This window comes from Aythya marila (assembly GCF_965140915.1).
Source record: "Aythya marila genome assembly, chromosome: 3".
Lineage (NCBI taxonomy): Eukaryota > Metazoa > Chordata > Aves > Anseriformes > Anatidae > Aythya > Aythya marila.
The window spans coordinates 22333095-22358526 of NC_139044.1; the positions used below are offsets into that span (position 1 = coordinate 22333095).

The 25432-nt window shown below is 41.4% G+C and overlaps 1 protein-coding gene across 3 annotated transcripts in view; it reads left to right on the plus strand.

Annotated features, from left to right (window-relative positions):
- Positions 1–2281: 2281 nt before the first annotated feature.
- MIA3 (MIA SH3 domain ER export factor 3) overlaps positions 2282–25432 on the plus strand; it is a 29680-nt gene continuing 6529 nt past the window's right edge. For 2 of the 3 annotated variants that reach the window (XM_082756029.1, XM_082756030.1), the window contains exons 1-20: positions 2282–2614; positions 3160–3293; positions 8383–8469; positions 9407–12329; positions 13341–13625; positions 14734–14819; positions 15485–15616; positions 16868–16889; positions 18984–19072; positions 19225–19302; positions 19401–19511; positions 20319–20390; positions 20953–21057; positions 21813–21935; positions 22042–22165; positions 23006–23061; positions 23151–23241; positions 23379–23517; positions 25129–25230; positions 25317–25377. In XM_082756029.1, coding sequence (XP_082612155.1) covers positions 2353–2614; positions 3160–3293; positions 8383–8469; positions 9407–12329; positions 13341–13625; positions 14734–14819; positions 15485–15616; positions 16868–16889; positions 18984–19072; positions 19225–19302; positions 19401–19511; positions 20319–20390; positions 20953–21057; positions 21813–21935; positions 22042–22165; positions 23006–23061; positions 23151–23241; positions 23379–23517; positions 25129–25230; positions 25317–25377 — 5082 coding nt within the window. In that variant the 5' untranslated portion in view covers positions 2282–2352. The remainder of the gene's footprint in view (positions 2615–3159; positions 3294–8382; positions 8470–9406; positions 12330–13340; positions 13626–14733; positions 14820–15484; positions 15617–16867; positions 16890–18983; positions 19073–19224; positions 19303–19400; positions 19512–20318; positions 20391–20952; positions 21058–21812; positions 21936–22041; positions 22166–23005; positions 23062–23150; positions 23242–23378; positions 23518–25128; positions 25231–25316; positions 25378–25432) is intronic. The other variant, XM_082756031.1, reaches the window with a different exon arrangement.

Consider the following 25432-nt stretch of genomic DNA (forward strand, 5'->3'; position numbering starts at 1 on the left):
TATCCGTGTCTCACTGATCACTGGTGTATCAAAGTGTGGCATCACATCCTATTACACTACGTTAATTCACCTTATACTACTACCCTAATTTCACTATCCAGCTTGCCCACAATTTATTTCTCAGTTGTGTGTAGAAGCATGTTTACGTTTGGCTTGCTAATTTTTATCTTCTCTTGCCACTCATGAATCTTTGCTAATTGTTATGTGAACATTGCCAATGGATCTTGTCAATAAGTATTAGTTATTAGTTTGATAGATACCTTTGTGTAGGAAAATTGCTTTGCAAATGTAGACACGCACAAAACTTTACATTCCCCATAGTTAACGGAACACTCTTACTGGAATACACACGTTTCCAATGTTGGGGTTGAAGGCTGAAGCAAATTTTGCCTGAAATACCTAAAATGAAGTGAAATATTTCTCTTTTACATCATGCATTAGGGAAAGCTGTGGGTACCTTGTTACTATGAAATACTTGAAGTTGTAGGAAATGCTACATGTTTGCAGTGATTAGACTCATGTATACATACTGACTGCAAGCTACTAATTATTGCACAATAAAGGCAATGACTTATGTAAGAAGTATGTGATCTTGTTTCTTTTCACATCTCCCTTTCTTGCCCTTGTCTTTATGACTACAGACACCGTTACCTTTATCTTGGTCTTTTACTAAAGATAAGCTTGATAACTTTTACTGACACCTAATTATCCAACAGCTCTGCCTTCACAAGCAAGTGGACTGAAAGACCAGGCTGGAAATTATGTCAAGAAATAATAATAATAATAATAGCAAGGGAAAAATCACTCATCTTTCATTCATCTGGCTGTTATAAAACGTAACTTGAATATACTTATTCCATATACAGTAGCGTTTTACAATCTTGTAATTTTGTTATGTTTTTACTCCATTGTTCTTTGGTACAGCTTATGTTTGTATTTCTATGGTTATGTTAGGAGTTAAGCATTCTTATGAGGTATTTTTCAAGAGAAGTACAGCTAACAACTCAGGCGGGTTGCAAGTTGTGATAAAACTGAAATCTAAGCTTCAAGTTAGGCTTTCCTAGAGCTTTCATCAGGCAGTACTAGCAATGACAAGTAGGTACCATCTCTTTTACAGAATGTGAACTATAAAAATTTCAAACACAATTCAAATTTCAAAAATGTCAACAAAATGTCAAACACAATTCCAAAGCTTTTTTATAAGGTGATTAAAATACTAAATTGCTGTAGATGGAGGGTGAAAATAGAATGGTTATGTTTTTCTCAGAGATGATGTAGCATCATCTAACTAAGCCTAGCATCATGTAGCTAAGTATCATCCAACTCAGATCCCGTATGGTGAGGCTGCAGACATGAGTGTGTGTAAACTAAAAATCAATAATTGTGATGATACGGTAAAAACATGAGCAGTATCTCTAATACAATTAGCAGTGGTGATTGCAAACTCTTGTGATGGGAGCTGGCAATAAGTGCAGCAGTACAATCAACTGCTTCTTTAGCAGTTGCAGAACAAATCCCCAGTAGCTAATATTAAGTGTGCTTGCAGATATATCATTAGAAGAGGTTCTTAAAAACAAGGAAAGCCAACTTAGTTGTCTGGAGTTGCTCTTTGACATGCACGAAAAAGCGGAGTCCTTCACCTTGACATCAGTTGTGCCAAACACCTGTTCATTTTTGGAGCAGCTTCAGCATTTGCCTTTTGGAAAGTGTTTTTGTTTTTGTTGTTTTGTTCTGTTCGTGTGTTTGTTTTTGTTTGTTTGTTTTCTCCCCCGCCATTTGATAAGCCATCAATAAAACTCTCTGATCATACCTATCCCTTCCCGGCTGTCTTTTATGCCCTTTGCCCAGTCTGCGGTGAATGAATGATATGGGTCTGAAAACAAAGGTGGAGAAGGTGCTTTCTTAATTTCCCTTCTGTCCGTGACTGTTGTGACTTCTGCTGCTCTGCCATTTTAGCAGCAGAAAGCCTCTCTAAAACAATATAAACGTAATAGATGCAACGAGGAGCTAACAGAAAGCTCTACGCGTGAGCAGCACACTTTTGCCTTGCAAGCAATCACGACTAAAACGGGGCAGCAAGCGGAGACCGAGGCCGCGGAAGGCCGGGCCGGTGCAGGGTGCGATGTTTGGGGCACTTTCGCCCTCACCGCTTTATTTGCATGCACTTTCTTCGCCGGGACAGCTGCCGGGGGCTGGCAGGCTGGCCCGGCGACGGCTCCTCGTCAGCGGCGGCGGCCGTTGGGGTCCCGTTGGGGTCCCCTCACGGCCACCCGGCCCCGTGCAGAGGCTCCGGGGCAGCCCCCAGCAGGGGCGGGGAAGGTGCCGGGGCCCCGTCTCGGCCGCGGCGGGCGGATGGAGGAGGGAGGGTCCGCGGCGGGCCCTCCCCCGCCACATCGCCCTCCCGCCGGCGCTGCTGACGTGTCTGCTCCCTCCCTGCCGCCGGCCACCGCCAACATGGCCGCAGCGCCGCCGCCGCCGGACCCCCGGCTGCTCCTCGCCCTGCTGCTGCTGCTGCTGCAGCCCCTGCCGCCGCCGCTGCTCTGCGCCGCCGCCGGGCCCGAGCTGGGCCGCCGCTTCGCCGAGCGCAAGCGCTGCGCGGACCCCGAGTGCAGCAGTGAGTGGCGGCGGCCGCCCGCGGGCCTCCGAGCACGGCCCGCTCCGCTCCGCAGGGGGCTTAACGAGGGAAAGGGGGCGGCGGGGGGGCAGGGAGAGGGGCCCGGGAGGGTGCCGGGGGAGCGGTGCTGGGGAGGGGATCCCCAGCGATCCCCTGCCCGCAGCTGGGCGCTCGCCAGCGGCACCCACCCGGCTGGGCTCGTGGTTCCCCCGCTCTTGTCACAAGTGCCCTCCGTGGGTGCTTTTTGTGCTTGGGGTAATAGGAGGGCTGGTCTGCCGTGAAGCAGGTCCCAGCCCATCTTATTTAACGTTAACGCTTAGCTCTGTAGCATGCTTCTCAAGTAATCCTCGAGTGCTTTATCACGCACTCCACCAGCGAGTTTATTTCTCTCTAACCTCCAATCTTACTCCCTCAATCACATCCTCAGCTCCTGACCTGAGAGTTGCCCCCCGTGAATGCAGGGAGGCCTCGTTTTCGGCGCGTTCCCATCAGGCTGCCTGATTGCGCTGCCAATGCTAACTCCACTTTTCGTTTTCTCCCTACAGTGTTAATGTGCCGAGGGAAGGCAATGAAGGATTTTAAAGGTCCCGACTGCCGCTTTGTAAATTTTAAGAAAGGAGAAGCAGTGTATGTATATTACAAACTAATAGGAAAATCTACGGAGCTTTGGGCTGGAAGTGTAAGTACTGCAAAGCTTTTGTTCTCTTTGCTCTTCTTGGCACTTTCTTTTTGTACAAGGCAAAAAGAAAAAAAATTACAAGAAGGAGTGGGGTTTTTAACATAGAGAAATAGCATAAGGAATGCCATTTTGTCTTGAGACCAATGTAAAATTGGATGGAGTTGCATTCAACTTGAGGTACTAAGATCTGTGGGAAAATGGGTATGCTAATGTGGGATAAAACTGTTTCTTTTAGAAAGCTTCCCTTGTGTAGAAAACCATACTTTGCAGCACTGTAAGTGGTGACCCCTGTGCTATCTAGAAGCTAAGCTTCCCATCCCATCTAGGGAGACTTAAACCTGCACTTGTACTTACCCATGACGTGGTCTCATCCTGCCCTCTGTGGGATCTTGCTAGATTGTTCCACATACATGTTTTAATTACATCTCTCTTCCTAATGTTCAGCTGCTGTCTTGTCCTTTTTGTCTAAGCTGCATGCAGAATTGAAGGAAGAAAAAGTAACACAGCTAAAAAGAATTAAGGCAAATTGTATTTTAAAATGTCTATGTCTTTCAGCTTTAGTAACTCATTGTAGCAGCTTGCAGAATAGCGACTGTATCTAGGCCGTCGATTTCTTTTGGCAATCTGAGAGAGTGATGTTAATAGGAAAGGAGTATCCCTGTAGCAAGCCCTTCTCTAGATGTGAACTTGCAGTTATATTTATTAAAAACAAACAAAAAACAACAAAACAGAACTTATCTCGGCTTTCATGATATACAACTTACTTGCCTGACAGAAGCAGAACTGAGAAACCCTAAAGGAAGAGATGGTTTTGTGGGCTTCCCCTGAAAATTGTGGCGGTTGTTTAGTCCCGTTCCCTTGCTTCCCCACACACCTTCTTTGTGTGTCCGAAGTGTTTATTTCAATCTCGTTTCTCACTCTGGCCTGCTACCAAAGGAAGGCAGTTGGCTGTGACAGTGGTCTAGACTGGTTGAAAGCCACAGCTGGGTGTTTGCTGTGGGCCCAGTGATTTAGTGGAAAGCAGGATGTATCACTTTTTCTAACCTGTTCAAGCAGGGTGTGGACAGCCAGGCTCTCAGCAGGAGCTGAATCCAATTAGAACAATACAGGAGAGAACAGAAAACTGCAGCAGTGGTTAAAGAAGAAGGATTTATAATTGTATGGTGCTGTTAATTCCCTTCTGACATGTACTGTACCATAAATAATCTGGTTAATTAGATGTTACAGGTTTCCAGGCTTGCCAGTTCTTGAGATGAGTATTAGTAGCATGGGGCCAATTTTGCATCTTTTACTAACGAGATGTAGCACAGGCTCTAAGATCAGACAACACGTTTAAGGTAATTGCTGAGTTAATTTGCAGTTTAACCGTGTTCACCGATAGGAAGCTCATGCAACAGTTAGGTGTGTCTCCAAGTTAAAAGGATTTTTGCTTTGAGTTTAACAAGTAAAAACTGAAGTTGGCACATCTAAAAGAATTGTGAAACTCCGACTTGTTTGTTGTATTTTTTATTGTGTCACATAGTTTTCTGTTTCTTACAGGACAGTGATATTAGGCTAATTCAATTCAGTCAGTGGCCATGGTCTTTTTTTCCTCATTTCCCTGGTTTTAGTGACTGCTTTTGCCGAGATAGTAATACTGCAACTAGTTTGTAAATGCTGCAGAGTGGTCAGAGGTGCCTCTCCTTGCAGGTTCAGTAGGGGACTGGTACTTGTGACCAGGCCATTGACCCTACTTGCAAGCAGTGCTGCGGTCTCTCTCAGGCTTTGTGACTTCCTATGCCAGGTTCGGCTGGACAGCTTGATTTATGCAGGCCACCCATGCCTGTTGTGTGCTGCTGGCTAATTAAAAACAAGCTACCTGGTGAGCTCTGCGTTCAAACATAGTCCAGTGGAAGGCACGTTACCTTCTGCTACAGCCCTTTCGGTATCTTGTCCCATGACTTTGTGCCAATGTGCGTTATTTGATCCCATGTGTCTACCCTACTGACTCCTTCCATTTGATGAAGTTCTGGGGAAAATTATTTATTAGGGCCTGTTATAAGCTATCAATTCAAGGGACAGCTTTGACTTTTTGACCTTCAGATGGGGACAGAGATCAGGAGAACGTCTGTATGAGAAGTCTGACCTACTGCAACCTGGGGTTTATTTCAAAAGAGTTATAAATATAGGCTCTAATCCTGGAATTGATTTTTGAGGAGCCATGAAAATTGCAATAGTATTTCTGACCAGAAGGGAAATGATCTGTTAAGGAAAGATTCACCAAAGCTGAAAAATCTATACCAGTTGGGTTTGGGCTTTATTTTCTTTGCTTATCGAGTTCACTCCACCCTTTTCAAGCTACTGTTGATTTTTGCACAGTGTCAGTAAACATACTGTATTATAACAAAACAGAGCCTTTATACAAGACTTGGGTCATACTTCATTGCTTGCAGAATTCCTGTTGAGCTCAGTATTTTGCACACGGAAAACTTCTGGCACCCAGCTGTAATACATATTCTGTACATGACCTGGCATACAGTTTTTAGCAGACCTGCTTAAACCTCATTAATACCACAAAGCCAAACGCTAGGAGAATTCTATGAACATTATTTAACAGTGATTTTATGTCGTGAATTTCATGAGTAGCTCAGTTCCAAGAAAATGCTTTTTTTTTTTTTTTTTTCCCCAAAAGGTGGAGCGTATCTGGTACTGTCATTGTCCAGTGCACCATGTTCTACTGTACAAGTAGCTTCTTCTTTAGCATCCACCTCACATTGTTTACAATGTCAAGTTTTGCAATGTAGATTTTTCTCTTATGCAGTTTGCCTGCATTCTGCCTTTGTCTTTAGTAGGGTCCAGAGCTCCAAAACAGCATAGATAATTCAAGTTAAAATCACTCATTTTTATCAAAACATTTCAGCAAAGAAGCTCTAAATTCTTGCTGCAGAAGATTGTTATTTAATCGTACAGCAAAGGGCTGAGGTTTATTACTTTAATTCAAGGTTGAGAAAACTATTTCTGGCCTCATGTTACAAGAAATGGATTTGGCTGCAGATCACACTTCCTCCCTGTTCTTATATGGTGGGGTAATAGAAAAGAAGAAAGGTAAATTTTGGATAAGACAGGAAGGCGGAGTATGTCTGGAGGATCCAGAGGATCAGGAAAGCTGTTCCCGTTGTCTCTGTGTTTTCTTAACAATGCCAGCATTCAGAAAGGGCAGACCAAATTGTCTCTCTTCTTTAATCAGTGTTTTGGCAGTTTTAGGTACCTATGGTGTTTGTCTGTTCTCTCATGGAGGTAGGTGGTGTAAGGATCTGGCTTCTTAGCCAGCAGTGTTTGATGAAACTGCCACAGCTGGCTGTCGCACGTGGGCATTGGTGGGGATAGATGCTGTGTACACAGCCTCATGGTTTGGTCCCACCAGGGCAATTTGTCTTGGAAGGGAGTGAAACTGTTTTTGGAGTGGTGTGAAGGATGCATCTTTTTCTCCCTCATTTACTTGGCATTCATAATGCCTTTCCTCTATCATATCTGTATAGAATAAGGAATGTTTCCTTTATTTGCACAGTGGGGCATATTTTTTTTCTCTTACAAGACTGGACTTGTAGGGAAAGAAACAAAATTTTGGGCATGCAGATCATGTATTGCTCATAAACCACATAAGTGGCAAACTGGGTCATTGCAGAGGACTTGTATGGTCAACAGCTAGGGTTATACTAAATGAGTTCCCAATTGTGATGCCTAATTATAATGGTAGTCATGGATATTAGTCTGTAAGGAGGCTACTTTGAAGCTTCAGCTTTTGTTTTCAAGAGAGATCATTTAAAACTGGAATACATGTTTGTAGAGAGAAATATGTCAATTTAAAATAAAACCGTGGTATTCAGCACAAAGACAAGGTTTTAATTTGACTTGTTTGGTTTAATTTCAATTCCCAATAATAGGTTTGTTCTATTAAGACCTGCATACATGATCTCTCTTCCTTAAGAGTGTAATCAGTTGTCTCTCTAGTGTGTGTTCACAAAATAAGTGTGTGTGATTGGGGATGTAGTAGATTTTTTTAACCTCTAACAATCTTCAGAGGTCTCAACTATGGACTGTAGGTTAAGAATGAGGAATAGTTAATAAAGTGTACCCATAGTGTACCAGTACTTACTTTGTTTGCTTAGCAAGCAAATTGGCAATTGTTTTCCTCTTTCAATAACAAAAATTGAGGAAATGACCAAATTTTTTTTTCTTCCAGATATTTTGGTGCTCTAGGAATGCTGCACCTTTCTGGGTGTGTCCACCAGGCTCTAATTGCCTGGATTATCTAATCTGTGTAGTGATAGCATGCTGTTAATATTGGCTTCTTGACAGCAGCTGTCAGAACTCTCAAGTGAGCATTACTGTGTATCTTACTCAGTGAGTGATAAGGGAGATTCGTGTCTTCCACTGTTTGCCTTGGCGTAGCATCTTGCCTCTCGTTCAAATAGCCATCTGTAACTAATTGTTGTTCATATTGCTCACTGCACATCAATGATGCATTGACAGGTGGGGATATATACTTTCCACCCAGTTTTCTAAATACATTATTATGATACCTCAGGGACAATTTTTCATTTTCTTAAAATCCGCTTTAAGAAATTTATTTATTTATTTATTTTCCTTGAACTACAATATAAATTTATTTACAGTCACGTAATGTTGTACACAAATGAAAGTCTTGTTAGTCAAAGACCCTCCTCTGCTTACTGCCTGAGAAAATACTGAAGGCAAATATGGCAGTAACGCGAGCACAGAATAGCAGTTAAGGCACATGCGAGCCAGAGTGCTCGGGCTTCTACTCCTAACTCTGCTAATAACGATGTCAGTCTTGGAAGCACAAATGATAAAACTTACCAACTTCACAAAGGTACTGTGCAATGTAGGTATACAACCTCAATGAAAACTCTTGTAGAAACAAGGTATTGCTAATCTTTTTCTTCTACTTACTGTGTCAAACTCCATCTAGAAATACTCAAGAGTGAGTCTGATGTGTTTGTGACTAGTGTCTGTAATAAGGATTTTAAGTCATATGATTTCAGAAACTTCCTTACTGCTTTTTGTTTGCTTGCTTATTTTCTGGCAGGTTGGAAGTGATTTTGGATATTTTCCAAAGGATCTACTTGAAGTAAATCATAATTATACCAATGAGGAGCTAGAGTTACCAACAGATGTAAGTTTTATTTTTTTTTTGTGATGTTACTGTTTCCTCAGCATTCAGTACTATCAGTGAGAAAAAGAATGGAGATACTGGCAATCGTTAGTTATCTGTTGTTGGTAAGCAGCTGCATATGTTGGGTGGCAAAATGTTTGTCACAGGTACGTATGTGGATGGATGTGTGATTACCAAAATGTGGGCACTGATTTTTCTTTTCTTGAAAAGTTCATTTTTGATCCAACAAAATCTGTTTGGATTGAGCTCTGGAAACACTGCTAACTGGCTCACACATAAGTTGTTTGGTATACAGAATTGTTTTCAAACTTTAGAAGTTTAAAGTATTATCAGAAACAAACAAAACTTGCAATGCTGGCCCTTTGATTTTAGAATTGATCCTTTAACCCTTACACAAATGGCTCTTATGTACTAATAGCTAGTAACTCCAGAACTGCATGGATGCAGCTTCAGACCCTTATGAAATTGTATTCAGTGGTTTGCACGACTTTTTAATTTCGTTCTCAGAAACTGTGTGACAGGCAGCTCCTGCTTGGAGGGCTTAGTCATCTGAGGATTTACCAGCTAATAAAGCCTTGGACAAAGAAGCTTAGTGGCATTTTCTTCTTGTTATTTGCATTCATCAATAGAATTGGTTTTAATTCAGGATGTGGATGACGAGTAAATTACAATACTGTCAAGTCCATTGCTGGCTTCCGTTTTGTTCCTCGCTAGGAGGTCTTTGACGGGGTTAAGGCATGAACTTTTTATTAAGGTTTTTACGAGTCCTTGGGCAAAATTTCAACTGCTTTGAAAAGGAATTCTGAGGATGAAGGATTCTGCATGATTAATAACATCTAACATTTGCTTTGCTGCTGCATCTCTGCAGTCAACCAAATGGATTGGATCTCCTCACTGTAGAAAATAGAAATTGACTACATCTTATTTTTCATTTCAGGAAACAGACTTTGTTTGCTTTGATGGCGGAAGGGATGATTTTGATAATTATAATGTGGATGAACTTTTGAAGTCATCGAAAGAGACAATAGCAAATGAGAGGGAAACTGAATCAAGCGATCCAAGGACAAAAGCAGCTGAAGGAACTGAAGGGGAGGAGGAGGTTGAAAAGGCTGATACAGTACAGTCCCTTGATGCTTTGGAGGCAGACAATGTTGAACTAAGCATAGAGAAAGACAAGGAAGCCCTCACCATGACAGAGGAAGTAGATAGTTTTCTTATAGAAGGAACTGAAGGTACTAGGGTAGACTCCAGTGTCAGTAGTCATGAAGAAAACTCTCAGGGAGATCAAACTGCACATGAGCACTTGCAAGGAACACTAAATGAGAGACTAAAAGGGCTAGAAAGTGAAAATACCAAAAACACTAGTACTGCTCAGGGTGAAACCAGTCAACTTGACAAAGAGAGCGAAGAAGTCGATGCCTATACACTTTTAGACAGAGAGCTCTCTATAAACTTGAAAACAAAATTTGGCTCAACTGCTGATGCTGTTGTATCAGATGACGAAGTGACTCGCCTTGTTACATCATCGGAAGATGATTTTAATGAAGACTTGAGCATTAATGCTCACGATTCAGACAAGGAGTCAGACTTTGCAGATCCATCTGAAGAAATCCCTTTGCTGTCATTTATGGCAGAAGAGGAGGAATCCCTAGGGGATTCAGATGCTGATGAAAACAACAGCTTTGAGTCAAAAAATCATGAATTTGACAAAAATGAAGGTGCTATGGAGCTAAATAACCAAAGAGATGATGAGGAAGAACTTGATTCAGATGCATTAATTAAGGATGCCTTCACTAAGTCAGGGGACAGTATGAATGTGGACAGATTTGAATCTGAGCAAACAAAGGAGAAACAGGATGAGGTGATGCTAATTAGCAAGAGAGAAGCACCAGCAGCTCAACTTGAGGATTTCTCCAAAGAGCTCCTTCGAAATGAACCTATAGGTGCAAGAGATCCAGGTTCAGAAGAAAAAGCAAACAAAACCGAAGAGCTTGAAGAGCCGCTTATGGCTGATGAAATGGTGTTGCATACTAAAGAGCTGAAAAGTACAACCGTGCCTGATCCTCATGCTTTACCCAGTCCACGAGATGGTCTGAAGACCAAACCCTTTGTTGAAAGCAAGCAAGATGCTTTAGGTCTACCTGCTGGTGATGTGACCAAAAGTCCAGAAAGAGTGCCACTTGCTGAAATAGAGAAAGAGGAGAAGAAGTTTGAGGATGACACCTTGGAAGAGATCTCCGAGAGTGATTTAAAGCACAAAAAGTTATGGGAGAAAATGAAGGAGAAAGGAAGAGATCATCCTTCTGCTGATGTTCCAGCCAAACCAGTGGAAGAGGTACAAAATGGATCTCAAAGTGACACAGGAGATACTAAGCTTTTAAAAGCCAAACTGGAGCATGGAATGCCTGCTGTGGAGAAAGAAATTCTAAGACATGAAGAAGATTCAAAACAAAGAGGGGAGGCTGATCATGAAAATCAAAAACCCGCCTCTTTTAAAGAAGAACCTGAAATAAAAGGGAGAAACATAAAAGAAACACCTGCAGGTGAAGGAGACCCAAGCCATAGGGGAGCTGCTGAGCAACCTAGGCCATGGGAAAATGAAACTGAGTATTCAGAGGCAGATGTGAAAGAAGAGCTTTCAGGGAATCTTGGCAAGATGACAGGATTTGAAAAAAGCATTGAAAAAAGTTCCCCTGAAGAAAAATCAAGAAGTACTGCACAGAATACTAATAGAGCAAATTTTACGCAGCAAGGAACTGCTCATACTGAGGATGAAGATTCAAACAAAGATCTTGGCACAAATTTAGCTAGAGAAAAAGCCCTAAGGCCAGAATTACAACCTGAAGAGACAGATGCTGAAGATGAAGCTGACTTGAAACAAGTGGAAGAAGAACTACTGGAAGATGAGAATGCTGCAAATGCAAAGCTGTTGCATGCAAGGGTTGCAAATGTACAGGGTAATACACTAGATGTTGAAAGAAGAAACCCTGAATTAAAAATACCAAGTGAAGCTTTTTCAGGAACTGCAGATCCTACTTATGAAACAGGAGAGGAAACAAACTCGTTTTCTGAGAAGGCTAAAAAAATAATAAGCATGCAAGATGAACACAAGACTGGAAACAAAGAGTTTGATGTACCAGCGAATGAAGATGCTGAACTGGATGAGATGGAACATACCGCAGAAGATGATGAGGAGTCTTCTGAAGCTGAGGAACCGTCATCTGTGGAAGAATATAATTTCAAATCTTCTGACATGGAGGACAGCAATGACTTTCACCAAAGGAAAGATCATGTCCCTGAGGACATTCCACAGAGAGGCTCAAAAGAGAAGCAAAATATAGCAGATACAGGAAATGACCACCAGCAGTCTGCACGTTTCCCCAGCCCTGCTGACATTTCAGCAGCCACAAATGACACCGTGACAGAATACAGCGAGTCTGTGAAGCGGCTCACAATCATTAGAGGTTTCCTTGATGAAAAGCGTGTAATGCGTCTATACAAGTATCTGGGGCTCCAACACGTGATTAGGATAGAAGCCATGTTTCACGACATGAAGGTAGAGATGGAGCTTGCTCGGAAGGCAAGCAATAATAACGAAGACATAGAAAAAGCTTTGGACCAGATACTTGAGTTTTCAGAATCAAACATTATGGATGTGGTAGGGAAAGTTCTGGATTCCAGGGTAGCAGAAAATAAAGAGGAGGTGGTGAAAGAGATGGATTTGTATGATGAAGAGAGTGCACTGATGGATGATATTCAGGAATTAATATATTCTTTAAGAAGTAAATATTCATCCGCTAGCGAGAGTGTCCCACTGGCATCTTTTCTCGAACAGGAGGATGATCAGCTGAATGCTCAAGGTAGGACGTTTAAATGCATGTATGATGGCCATTCTGTGTAGAGTTCATGAAAGCTTTGTGTTTTTCACTTGCACAGCAAAAACAAATCAAACAAAATCAATAAATCATTAAACCCCAAACCAGTCAATAAATGTAGTAAAACCATATTCCAGACAATGCTATGTAACCTAGAGAAGCTTTAAGAAGAGGGTGACAGAACAGAATTGGAAAAAAACCTGCAGAATCTGCTGGCATTTTATTTCTTTTTAATGCATATTTTTGCCATTGTGCTGGGTGGGAAATCCTGCGAGAGATTGTGCTCGCTATGTTTGTTTTTATGGGCCAGATTCTATGTAAGAAAGGAGGATCAGAGGGTGAATACAGCTAGGAGGAGACATCCAGCTCCCCTTTCAAGAAATGTGGATATGCATACACTGAAGTGCTAAATGGTCTAGGATACTTAGAGGAGTCTTTTTTTCTGAACTAGCTAGCCCCTAATGCAGTGACTAATGCAGCATTCAGGCACTAAATCCACGCACCTAAAAATCTCAGATGTCTCTATTGTCTTATTTTGGTCCATGTTCATAAAAAGGAGTAGAAATACTGAACAAACTGATCTTTTAGCAGGGGAAGAACCCATGCTGGAGTTTGCTACAGTCTTGCTATTTTTTGTTTGTTTGTTTGTTTTGGTTTGGTTTGGTTTCTAATTAATGTGTAAGGTAGTAAGACATGCTCTTAGCAAGACTTCTTTCATGGTAATAAACATTCAGTATGTGATTTCTGATAAAGTCACATCACAACCAATGGAAATGTCTCATTGCATGGTCAGTGGTTGATACCTTCTGTAAATTCCATGTGAACATTTAATTAGATGCCACTAAAACTTGACCGAGAATATATTGAAGCAGTACACAAGTTGAAGTGTCAAAAAGTGCCAAGATAGCTTTGTCAAATGCAGTATTTCACTGGAGATTGCTGGGAGTAAGACATGCACATCAGTTCAATGCTTAAATTCATGTCTTTCTGTTACAGGTGATGCAAAAGAAGATGAATATGACACAGATGCTGTCAGGAATCCAAATGCTGTTGATGAGAGCAATCAGAAATTTCAGCAACTTGAAGATAAGAGGCCAGTTCAGCATACTGAAGAGGAGGATGAGAAAAGTGTTAATGTTTCACCTGAGCTTGAAGAAGCCAGCTTTTCGGATAATACAGAAGCCAAAGAAGTGTACAATAGTGAAAGAAGATTGCCACTGGCTGATACTTTGTTTGGGTCAACTGATTCAGAAGAGAGTGCCAGGGAAGATACTGCTGCAGGTAACCTTTTCGAATCTGGTTGTTTTGTTATGTTGCTCTTAGAACCATTCAGCCATGCTCCTCTTATAGGCAAATAGCAAGATTTTTCACTAACGTTTCCATTCTGTGTTGCTGTAATCCTAACAGATTTTAATAATCTGTGACAGTCCCTCTAGTGGTAGTATTGTGTAGCTGCCACTCAGCAGAGATTTTTCTACTACCTTTTTGTGCTATAGAAATGAGAAAAATAATGTTCTCTTGTAAGCACTGTAATCCTAACTCTATGCAAGGGCTGGTATACTGTGTCTCGGGGTGGTAGCAGATAAGAGCAGAAATGACTGGAAGCCCAGGTTTCCTCACTTGCAGAGTGGACTGGCAATCCAGCCATTAGGCTGTAGAATCATGATCTTGTTCTTTCAAACTTGTGACTCTGGGCTATATCCCTGCCAAAAGTATTTTCCAGCAGGACTATAGCCTCACTTAAGCCACCTAGTCATTTCTGGCTAAAGGGTTTGTTGGAGGAGGAGAAAGGTTTGACTCAGTTCTGCTGAGGGGAGCAAAATTAAACTCAGTCCCTCTCCCTCTGGAGCAAACATGCTGACCTCTGCTGACCGCTCCTTGTGCCAAGGAGGGATCCTGTTACTGTCATCGTCCCGAGCTCTGTTTTGATATCAAATTACCTGTGACCGTTCTCTGTGCTAAGCCCAGCTTTGCTGTTCTGCGTTCACCTCTGATTGTGCTTTGCTGAGCATGTAGACAAAATTCAGGTGCTTCTTGCTCAGGCTGTGTGTGCACCTGAGGTACGGCACCCTTAGCCGAGCATTTTTAAGCAACTGCTGAGGGGAAAATTTGGATGTAAAGGTAGCTAACGAATTTTAAACGGCTCTTGGGTTCTATATGGAGTCGAGCAATGGGATTCAGCTGCATTTTAGACCCCTCTTCCACGTCGCGACGCGCTTCATTGCGGTTACACGCTGTTCGCCGGGAATTCCTGCGGGAACCGCTGCCCAGGCGGAGAAGCAGCGTGTCAGCGAGCCGGGTGGGGACCCCCCGTGTAACAGCGGGCTGTCCCCTGGGGTGAGCTCGGGGCGGCTCGGTGCCTAACGCTCCGCTCCTCTCCCTCCCGCAGCCCCCGGCGACGGCGAGGGAGGCGGCGGCGCCTCAGGGGCAGCGCTGGGCGGGGCGGGGCCCGCTGCCCGCCGCCTGCTGCTGCAGGTGAGTCGCGGCGCGCGCCGATGACGCGGCGGAGGGGGGCGGGGGGAGCCGCGGGCTGACGTGTGCCTGGAGTTGGCTCGCGCCGCCATGGAGCCCGCGGGCGGCCCCGCGCGCCTGGCGGCCCCCCCGGCACGGCGCCTGCTGCAGGTGAGGGAGGGGCAGCGCGCGCGGGCGGCCGTTAACGGCCGGTAACGAACGTTAACGGACGTTGGGCTCGGCTCGGCTCGGCTACCCACCGGCCATGGGACGGGGCTCCCGAGGGTGGGTGGGTGGGGGCGGCCTGCTCGGCACCGCGGGGGTGAGGGGTCAGCCCTGCTCGGGAACGGGGCACCGCGGCGTTGTCCCGAGGCTCCGGCCGCCTCGAGATCTGTGGGGAGAGCCGACGGCTGCTGGCGCCCCGTCACGAAGTGCACGGAGAGCCGCGTCCTTCGCCAGCGGGGGGTGGTTGTCAGGTGTCTCTCAAGCGCCCGCTCGCTCTCCTGAGCGCAGCAGCCTGGTGGTTTTCTTTCTGTGTTTTCGGTTTTCGGTTTACAGACAGCCTGCAAGAAAGCTCTAGATGGTTCTCTGGGTCTGTGAGAGGGATGAAAGCGTTTGTCAGGCTGCTTGTCTTACCCGTGTGCTTGGTGCAAGCGTGTTCACAGTTTTCAATGTTAATTGGTTTTTAGTTGGTTGCTACCCTGCCTGAGGATATTCGTCCTGGGCCTGATTTCCATGGACTTCCATGGGAGCCTATTATTATCACTGCCTTAGTGGGAATTGCCACGCTCGCTGTAATCTTCTGGAGAACCTGCCTTTCAGTGAGTACAATTCCTGCTTAGGAGCCTACTGATGCTTAACTGGCTGAGCGGTATTCTGTGACTAAACTTCCAGCATTACCAACGCCAAAGCAATATGCAGTCTTTGGCATTTTTACCTTTTCCGTTTAAAGCATTAATATGAACCAAATACTAGGGTTCATAGCTAAAGTAATTTGCAATTTTCTTGAAACTAAGAAGGCATTCCTTTTAAGCTTTTAACTGAAGATTTCTTAGTAAGAGGTCATTTCTAAAGCAAAGCAGGGGAACATGATATTGATCTAGAGGGCCGAAGAGAGAAAGGGTCAGTGAATATTTGCAATGAAAAGCTTTCTATATGCTGGAGCCTGTTGCTGTCCAAAACAAGCAGTTAATCACACCCTTCATATTGTCCATAACGCCATACTACAAAACCTAAAAACCTGATCATAATTCTCACCGAAGATCCTCTTCCTCACTCTGCTTCTCACTTTGCATTTCTCCCCTTCTTTCATGCATGGATAACTTTCAGTGCAAGAAAAATGCCATCATCAGCTCTCATTATGTACAGCTTATATTATAGCTATCCAATTCAGTGATGGCATGCACTGGAAATCTGTGGAATACTTCATCTTGTCTTGACAAAAGTAAACTAAAACCAAATATTATCTGGAGTAACACCGGTAATTTTTTTCACTGCTTGACTTTTGATGTTTAATGCACTATGTCAGTTTCAAATGCAAAATACTGTTGATACATAACAGCATAAAAAGGAGAGCTTGTGAATTTCTTTAATGGTGTTAGTTTTGAAATGAGCCCCTGTAATGCAAACATGCGTTGCTTTAGGATGGTGGGTCAGGCTGGGGGTGCAAGTGTTTTTTATGTTTGCAGGTTCATGATTGTTGTTTGATGCAAAATAGTTCAATTGTCATGTGTTGTTGTGGTTTTTTTATTTTTTTTATTTTTTTATTTTTATTTTTTATTTTTTTTAATGGGATGTGACCAGTTACTGGCAACCTTTCAGTGACTAAGTAAACAGATATTTACTTCGGCACTAGGACAGGGCATTAGCCTAGAAGCTTTTATTAGAAAACAGCTTAAGCTTGTTTGTGGTGTTATTCAACACTCTTGTTGGCAGTGATGGATGTACTTTCCGTATGCTTCTTTAATCTGGGTATGTGTGGTAACTTGCTTCCATAGGGGGAAAAAAAAAGGACACTTTCACTTCATTATGGCTAATTTTTTTCTTTTCTTTTTTTTTTCTTTTTTCTGTAGGTAAAGAGTAGAATCTATCAAGGTAGGTTTCACTGTGCTTTTTGGTGTACTTGATAGTTAGGCATATAAAAATGTTAAAGATCATTTCAGTGGACAGTGTTAATCTTCACTTCCTTTCAAGGATAATGCTAAATCTGGTTATGGTATAAGCTAGGCTGGTAGGTGATGCTTACTTAAATCTGACTATTTGGAACATGCTCTGATTGGGAGAAACAATGCATTCCACACCTGCAAATTAAAAAAAAAAAAAAAAAAAAAGGCAAGGAAAAGCTCCACTTGGTTCAACTTAAATGTGATCCTTGGTTAATTGGTATGATGGCAGTGGAGAAGAACTTGTTCTGTTTTCTAACACAGTGAATTTGCTTTTGCTTGGTGCTTCTCACAAAAAGCAGTATCCAATTCCTCTTGCCATTTTGTGTTGAAGGGAGCCTGAAACTAGTTGCTTTACAGTTGTGAAGAGACCTTCTAAATGTAGACGTAAATATGTGGATATTCCTGTGGCTAGTTCATAGCTTGATGTATGTAAGATTGGTACTGAGTGGAAAGGAAGTAGAATTCAAAGTATGGTGACTGTTACAATTTGTAATTTAATACAAAATGAAAACATGAAAGAATCGTCTTCGTATATTCTTTCTGCTTGTTTCCTCACAAACCATACTATTTATTTGTCATCTCTCTCTAGTTTTGTTTTAGTTGTACGGCAGTTTCTTTCCATACAGTTCATGCAGATTGGCAAGACGAAAAAAATCCATCTTAAGTCTGCAAGGGGATTTTTTTCTGGAAAACATGTGTTTTTCTCTCTTCACTAACACTGTTATTCTGGTATATAAATTACTTAAAAGCCTTTCCTGAAAGAACGTGGAATGTGGGTCTAATCTTTTTTTTTTTTTTTCTCCTAAATGTTTTCTTGTATAGAAACTACTGAAGCTAAGTACAAATACTCTTCAAGTATGATAGATTCAGTTGGTACTGAAAAGCCTTTATATAAAATAGAGGAACATTAACAGTGACAAAAATGCATTAAATGATAGATTACATTTGGAATACTGAAGATAAAATCTATTACCTGCTGTTTATCACAACAGTAAAATTGGGAGAGTGGGTTCATGTGGGGATTCCTTCCCCCTTAAAGTGCTCAGAACTGTCTTGTACTTCAGCACTTGTTGCTGGAAGCAGGAAGGGCCGGGAGACATCTAGGTCAGGAGCCCTCACGTAAAAGAGGACAGAGGAGTAGCAGTTGCAATTGCACTGTGTAGGATGCAGTTGGAACAACCGGTGCTTCCTGTTGTTCGTGCTCCAGGATTTGCTGTGAGGCAAATGGGCCTTGGGATGTTCAAATACGGGGGTGGTTTAGGACTTGAAAAATCCAAATTCCAATTGGATCGGCGTTAATTTGCAATAAAGTAATTTAAGTATGTTAATAATGTACAATGAATCCTAAAGGTTGGTTGGAGAGGTGTTGGGGTTGAGAAGCAAATGCATGACTAAAGAACAGTTCTTAGAACCTTCAGGATGAAAGGTCACAGCCCTTTTTGAAGTCCAGAAACAGTGTCTGTTAGAAAGCTGTGCAGCTCCATGAGGCTCAGTGATGCCATCTGCTAGCTGACGGTCTCTTTTCTGTTCCCACCAACTTAGAGCTTTCATCCTATTTTTTCATCATTTGCTGACCAAACATTCAGTTCCTATACAGCAGAAAGAAGTAGTTGTTAGGGAAAATGGTTGCATCTCCCTTGAGTATCACACAGCAGTCTGAGACCACTCCAACATCCTCACTGTCAATTCTTCCCTTGAATGTACCTTTTCTTTTTCTAGCCAGCACCTCGCTTCTCTCTGCTCTGTGGTCAGTGACCAGCTCCTGTGAACTGGATGCAAGAGCCCTATGCTTTGCATCAGTATTTAATGCTTTATGGTCTTGTTTTCAGTCCTAGCTTTAAATGAAAGCTGGAGATGCTCAGACTACTGCAGAAAGGGCTAATTGCCAGGAAATTTACAACTGTCCTGACTTGTGCTTTATTCCTTTCTTGAAAATGTTCCCTAAAGTGATAGCTCTGATTATTTTTTTTTTTTCCTCCAGGATATGAAGTACAGTTACTATAAGCTTTCTTTTTCTTCCTAGTGACTGAAAAGCAACTTGCAGAAAAGATTAAAAAGCTTCTACAAGAAAAAACGGAAATCCTAGACAAGATGTCAGAATATGATGAAAAGGTATCATTCTAGGTTCTTGCCTCTTGCCTTCCTGATTTTGTTATTGGTTTATTGTCATAGTAGGTGTAACAGGTAGTATATTCTTATTTTCTGTTCTTACTGAATATTATGTTGACAGTTTCCTCAGTTCTGTTGGTTGTTCTTGTGCTTAGATAAAGCAAGCAAAGGAATCAGTGAAAGCAGCTCAAGAGCAAAAAAATATTCTCTCTGATGAAACTGCAGGGCTTAAGGTAAGGAATAGTTAATCATCTCTGTACTAAACACAAATGTGCTAATAAAATAACTTGCTTTAGTTGGTCTTGTACCCTTTTTTTTTTTTTTTTTGTAGGACACTGTCAAAGGACTGGAAGAAGCAAATCGTAAACTGGATGACAAAATAAAAAGTCTGCACTCAATGCTTGAAACTGAGAGAAAACAGAATGAGAAGAAACAGAAAAAAGTAAGAGCAATCATACTAAGGTCTTGCATTGTCCTTAAAATGCCCTACAAACTGGCTGCATCCTGTTCATTTACGGAGAGAGGTATAGAAAATGAGATGACCCACCTCCAAAAAGAACTGAAATGAAATTTCAGGTTCATTCCAAGTTTGGGAGGAGATTCTGTTGACTTTTGTTGTTTTTTTAAGATTTGGTGAGCTTCTGTAGTTATACTTTCATACATAAACAGATGTATTCCACTTGTGGGCTGGTCTAATAAATCCTAGCAAAAGCCGGGAAGTTCCATAACAATATGGGCTGAAGGTTTCAGGCTGGTAAGAGAACTGTTCTTGTGATTAGAGGAAGCATCTAATTTGATAGTAAATGTGAAGATCTCTAAGCTGCCCCTAATTTGTGTCCAGAGGTGATACTTTTTTCTTTTTTTTCCTTCCCCTTTTTAAAGCCTGATTTGCTGAAATAATAGAAAGCTCCAACAAGTTCTTTAGTGTTTTGATCAAAGGTTGTTGCTAATGACAGCAACACGTGGTACTTTGGTTCTAGGCAGCGTAGGTATAAAGGGAGCTTTCCCAGCCATGCACAGGCAGAGTCAAAGGCGAAAGGTGACTCTGAAGTGCAGGGTGGTTTTTATTCCTTGCCCTGCTGATAAGGCAGCGCTGTTGCTGCTAGTCTAATGGCTTGTGTGAATGGTAGTTTGTTGGCGTTAAGAATTCTTTTTATGCTTTTCAACATGCACAGGTTAAAATAATGACACACTGAGGTTATGCCATGTACTAGGCTAATACAGACTCACTGCTCATCTTCTTGTATAGATCTCTGAAAGCCAGAAGTCCTTGGAGAAACTTGAAGAGGCTATCAGTGTGCATTCTGCTGAGCTTTCAGAGGTAAAGATTACCTGTCATCTACAATCATAGAATGGTTTGGGTTGGAAGGGACCTTAAAGATCATCTTGTTCCAAGCCCCCTGCCATGGGCAGGGACACCTACCTCAAAGCCCCATCCAGCCTGGCCTTGAGCACCTCCAGGGATGGAGCATCCACAACTTCCCTGAGCAATCTATTTCAGTGCCTCACTGCCCTCTGAGTGAAGAATTTCAGCCTAACAACTAATCTAAATCTCCCCTATTTTATTTTAAAACCATTCCCCCTTCTCCTGTCATCGTCTGCCTGAGCAAAAAGTTGCTCTCCATCTGTTTTTTATAAGACCCCTTTAAGTATTGAAAAGCTTCAGTAAGGTATCTACATTCTTTCAACAGTCACAGGTATAAGTTCTGTGCAGGAAAATTCATGCCTAGTATCTAATAGAAAATGCTAACTTGTAAGATTTCACTTTGTGCATGTACAATTTTTTTTTCTCTTTCCCGGTAATATGTTGCTCTTACTCTATTACATTTTGACCTTTATCACTCTTTTTGTTCATTTTTTTTGTTTGTTTGTTTCATTTGTAGGTGCAGATAGCCCTTAATGAAGCTAAATTAAATGAAGAAAAGGTAAAGTCAGAGCTCCAGCATGTGCAGGAGGAGAATGCTAGGCTGAAAAAGAGCAAGGAACAAGTAAGTTCTGACCAGACACTGTTTCCCTTTTGACTTAAATATCAGGGCTTTATTCCTAGTTTTCTTGAGTGTATCTTTACTGTGTCTGAGTTTTCTTAATGTATTAGAATTTTCACTTTTAATATTTAAACCCCTCATGCTTCTTGCACAGGCTTTTTGTGCAAGTTAGCCACGCCTACGTTATGCAGGCTTTGCCAGTTCCAGTGATTTGTTTTTTGTCAGTAACTTCACAGAAAACTTGCACTGATATGGTGTCATTGTGTGATCAGGAGATTGCTACTTGGGATGTCAGAGTCACAAATTGCCAAAAAACAATTCTGAAGCAAAGCTAAATGAAGAGCCCCTTTAGCCCTGAAATGTCATGACAGTACTTCTGCAGATACTTGCAAGTGTCTCTGTGCTTTCTTTTTTCATACATGAAGTAAATGCTGTTTTAAGTAATCTGGTTTGGTTAACCTCTGGGCTGCAATTAGTTGTTCATGTTCTGAAGTATGTGAGCAGTTTGTTTCTGATGTTGGGATAGCAGATGTGAAAACATAAAATTTGGAAAACTGCTTAATAGTGGAATTCGCAAAAAGATTCCCAGCATCCAGTTCTACCAATAGACTAGTGATGTGTGTGATAATTAAGTTCACACCTGATCTCTGACCTGTGGTGATCGGTTATCACCAGAGCTGGTAGTAAAACAGATTTGTTACGCATAGCCTCTACTCAAAATAATGTAAGAAATCGTCTTGCTTTGGTGTTTTGTACAGCTGCTAAAAGAAGCTGAAGGCTGGAGTGAGAGACATACTGAGCTCAGTGAGCAGATTAAACTGTATCAGAAGTCTCAGAAGGACATAGAAGAAGCACTTGCCTATAAGGAAAATGAAATTGAGGTAGGTTCTTTGTAACAAGCCTTAAACAGTACGTGTTGTTAAATACTTTGGAATACTTAAAACGTAGAGCAATTTTCCTTCAGTGATCCTATGATTTCTGTACTAGGTTCTAACTAACTGCATTATGCAGCTGAAGCAGCTTGACATAGATCCTTCATCTGAGGCCAAGAAGGATGGTGAAGGGCATGAATGGAGTAGAGGGGACGATCTGGCCAATGGAGAGTTGCCAGGTACAGTAATCCTACCTGCTGGCTGCTGCACACAGTAGCTAAAGGATATACATGTAAGGTGTTATGTTTGTGTCATATGGGGAACAAGGAGAATCCACGTGTGTAGCTGCTTGTGGGTTTACGAGACTGACGGGTTGAACCTCCAGTCAACACAAAATATCCAAATGAAGGGAGAAGTGGATAAAAGCGCTAAGATTGTTGTTTTTAGATTACTGTTTAGGTGTGTTGTAAGTGTAATGAGTTTTGAAGATAAACAATTAAATGTGTAATGAAGTTAGCAGTTAGGACTGTTTTGAAAGCTGAGAATCTCAGTTCTGTTGCTAGGCTACGGTTATTTTAATACGAGTATTACGGTTACCTCAGGATAGATAGCTAATTCGGGTAATCACATCTTTTAATATGAAAGACTGGAGTGGAAGTTTGCAAGACTATTTAGGAAGTTTGTTTTGCTTAATACTGTAAACATTTGCTGTGTCTCTGATTCTGAATCCTTCCCCTTTCTTGTGGTTTTTCTAACTGTACAGTATAAGTGGGCTGTAAATTCCCACTTCTTGATTTTCACATACTGTGTCCAATAATGGATGCTGCATTCACATTCATGTTAGTGTCATGGCTAGAAGTAGCAACAAGGAGAAATCTTCTGGAATGTCTTTTGAAATAAATCTACCAGTTTTGTTGTTTGAATTACTGTATTTTGTCCTCTTTCCCTGTCCCCTCCCCCCCTTTTTTTCTTTGGACCTCTCCCAGGTTAAAAGGCAGGGAGTATTATTTTTAACAGCTACAGAGTCCAGAGAATTGGGGTTAAAAAATAAGGAAAACAAATTTATTTTTATCTTCTAGATAATGAGAATGAAAAGATGAAGACTCAGATTAAGCAGATGATGGACGTCTCCAGGGTATGCTGCACAAGATACCTAATAAATGCAGCCATGTTACTGCTATGCCTAAGAACCTAAACATTTTTTATTTATTTATTTTTTTTTAGGTAAAAACTATGTTATCCATAGTTGAAGAAGATAGAAATCTTCTGCAGTCCAAACTGAGTGACGAAGTAACAGCAAGACATGAGCTGGAAGGTGGGTAGGCTTAGCAAAAGAATCGCTTAGGACAATATGCTGTTTGTAGTTTAAAAAGAAACAGGACACTTAAGTGGCATAACAGTTCTTTGTAACTTCCCTTCAACTTTTTTTGCTTATCTTTGCTTCTCTGACAGAGCAAATAAAAAAGCTAGAACACGACTCCTGTTCGCTACAATCAGCCAAAGCTCGACTGGAAAATGAATGTAAAACACTACAGCAGAAAGTAGAGATTCTTGGTGAACTTTACCAGCAGAAAGAAATGGCGCTCCAGAAGTAAGCCTTTCATTACTCTTTCACGAGATAACATATTTGATCATAAGCACTATCCACATGCTCTTTGTTCAGTAGGGTCAAATGGTTTCAAGTTGAACTTAGAGTGAAAACTGATGACTGCCATTTAAATACAGTTCAAACTAGTAGCCTACCCACAGATTCTCAAGAATGTCACTTGAGAACAGTGTCACTTTTCACACACAGTATTGTCTTCTACAAAAACAAAGATTAAAAAAAAATAATTGGGGGAGACCAAGCATGGTTTGGTCTGAGAATTCTGTGGTTGGTATGTCGTATTGTCAAGGAGAAGATAGAGAATGTTGATAAAGACTTGTTTCACTTATTCTGATTTTTAGTTTAATGAATCTAATTTTCATAATGCAGCAACTTACTGTTTTAGCCTTGTGAGCTTTTTGCTTTTTTCAAAGGGCTAAATTGAGTTCATGGTGATATCTGAGGTGAATGAAACACTACTGGTGAAGAACGAATGCGTATCTATTCATGTAGCATTCATGCATTCGTTTATTTACTTACTAAAATGTCTGTTAAAAAAAAAAATTGTTCTGTGGAGAAAACTTTAGGTAGGATTCAGGGATGTTGTCAGTTAAATTCTGTAAGAAAACTGGAATTCAATGGAGAAGCAATTTAAAGCGCTAAGGTTCAAATGTGGGGGAATTCGGAAGCTCTAAGGTTCAAGTGTGTGGGCTGGGAGAAGCACAGGGTTGGAACAGGCTAAGGAACTTAGGCTGTATAGCACCTCAGTAGTGAGGTTGTATATCTCGTAACCTCAGGACCCAGATGTAATAATCACGTATTAGAGAGGTAAAGGATAGCCCAATTTTTAAGAAGAAAAAGAAAAAAACTTGGCATCTCTGACTGAAGATTTTATATTCCTTCCAAAACTTTTAGGAAGTTACACTCTCTGTTGTTACGTATTGATTTGAATTCAGGACTACCTGTATTTCTGAAAAACTGTTTCTACATGTAGCTATGGAGGTGGATTACATTGAACTGGCTGTTAGCAATAGTTAACTTACTATGAGTTTAATGGCTCCAGTTTTGTGGGATAGCTTTTGTAAGATAGAAACACACAGTGAGCCTCTTTAATTTTTTATATTATTCTGGAAATATTTTTATTTAGCGAACCATAAGGTTAAAAATAGTGTGAAAATTGGTCCCATAATAAAATGATATGGAGAATACTGAAAAAAAGCTTCTTTCCACACATTTGATGACTGTTGGTGTTTGTTACCTGGGTGCTAAATTCCCCCTTTTTCTCTAGACCTTTCCTCAGTTAGATGTTAGCTCTGCGTATTTCTTTGTACCTTTCTAAATCTGGATTATCATCTGTGGAATTGTTAAGTAAATTTTGGGATTGAAGAGATGAATTATTCTACAACTGTTAGATTCTTACGATGTAGAATTGACTGGAAAGACCTGTCAATTTTCAGATCTTACACACAGTTTGTTGGTTTTAAAAGATGGCATTTGTCTTTTTTAATCTTCCTTGATTTTGAGTTGTAGTAGATGTAGTATGGTTGTATGGTGTTGCTGCTTTGTTTGTTTGTTTTTGTTGTGTTGCACTGTTCAGTTTTTTTTTCCCCTATGTAGAAAACTAACTCAAGAAGAATATGAGCGCCAGGAGAAGGAGCAGAAATTGTCTGCTGCAGATGAAAAAGCCGTGCTGGCCATTGAGGAAGTGAAAGTTTACAAGTAACTTATTTTTTCTGAAGACTGTTATTTTCCTTTACTTCAGCTGCTGGGAAAAAACTTATTTAAGCCTCTTTCCTTTTATACAGGCAAAGGATTCAAGATATGGAAGAAGAATTGCAAAAAACAGAGAGATCATACAAAAACCAGGTAAATGACCTGCTTGCTGGTTATTGTTTCACCATTTCCTGCATCCTTTTAATGC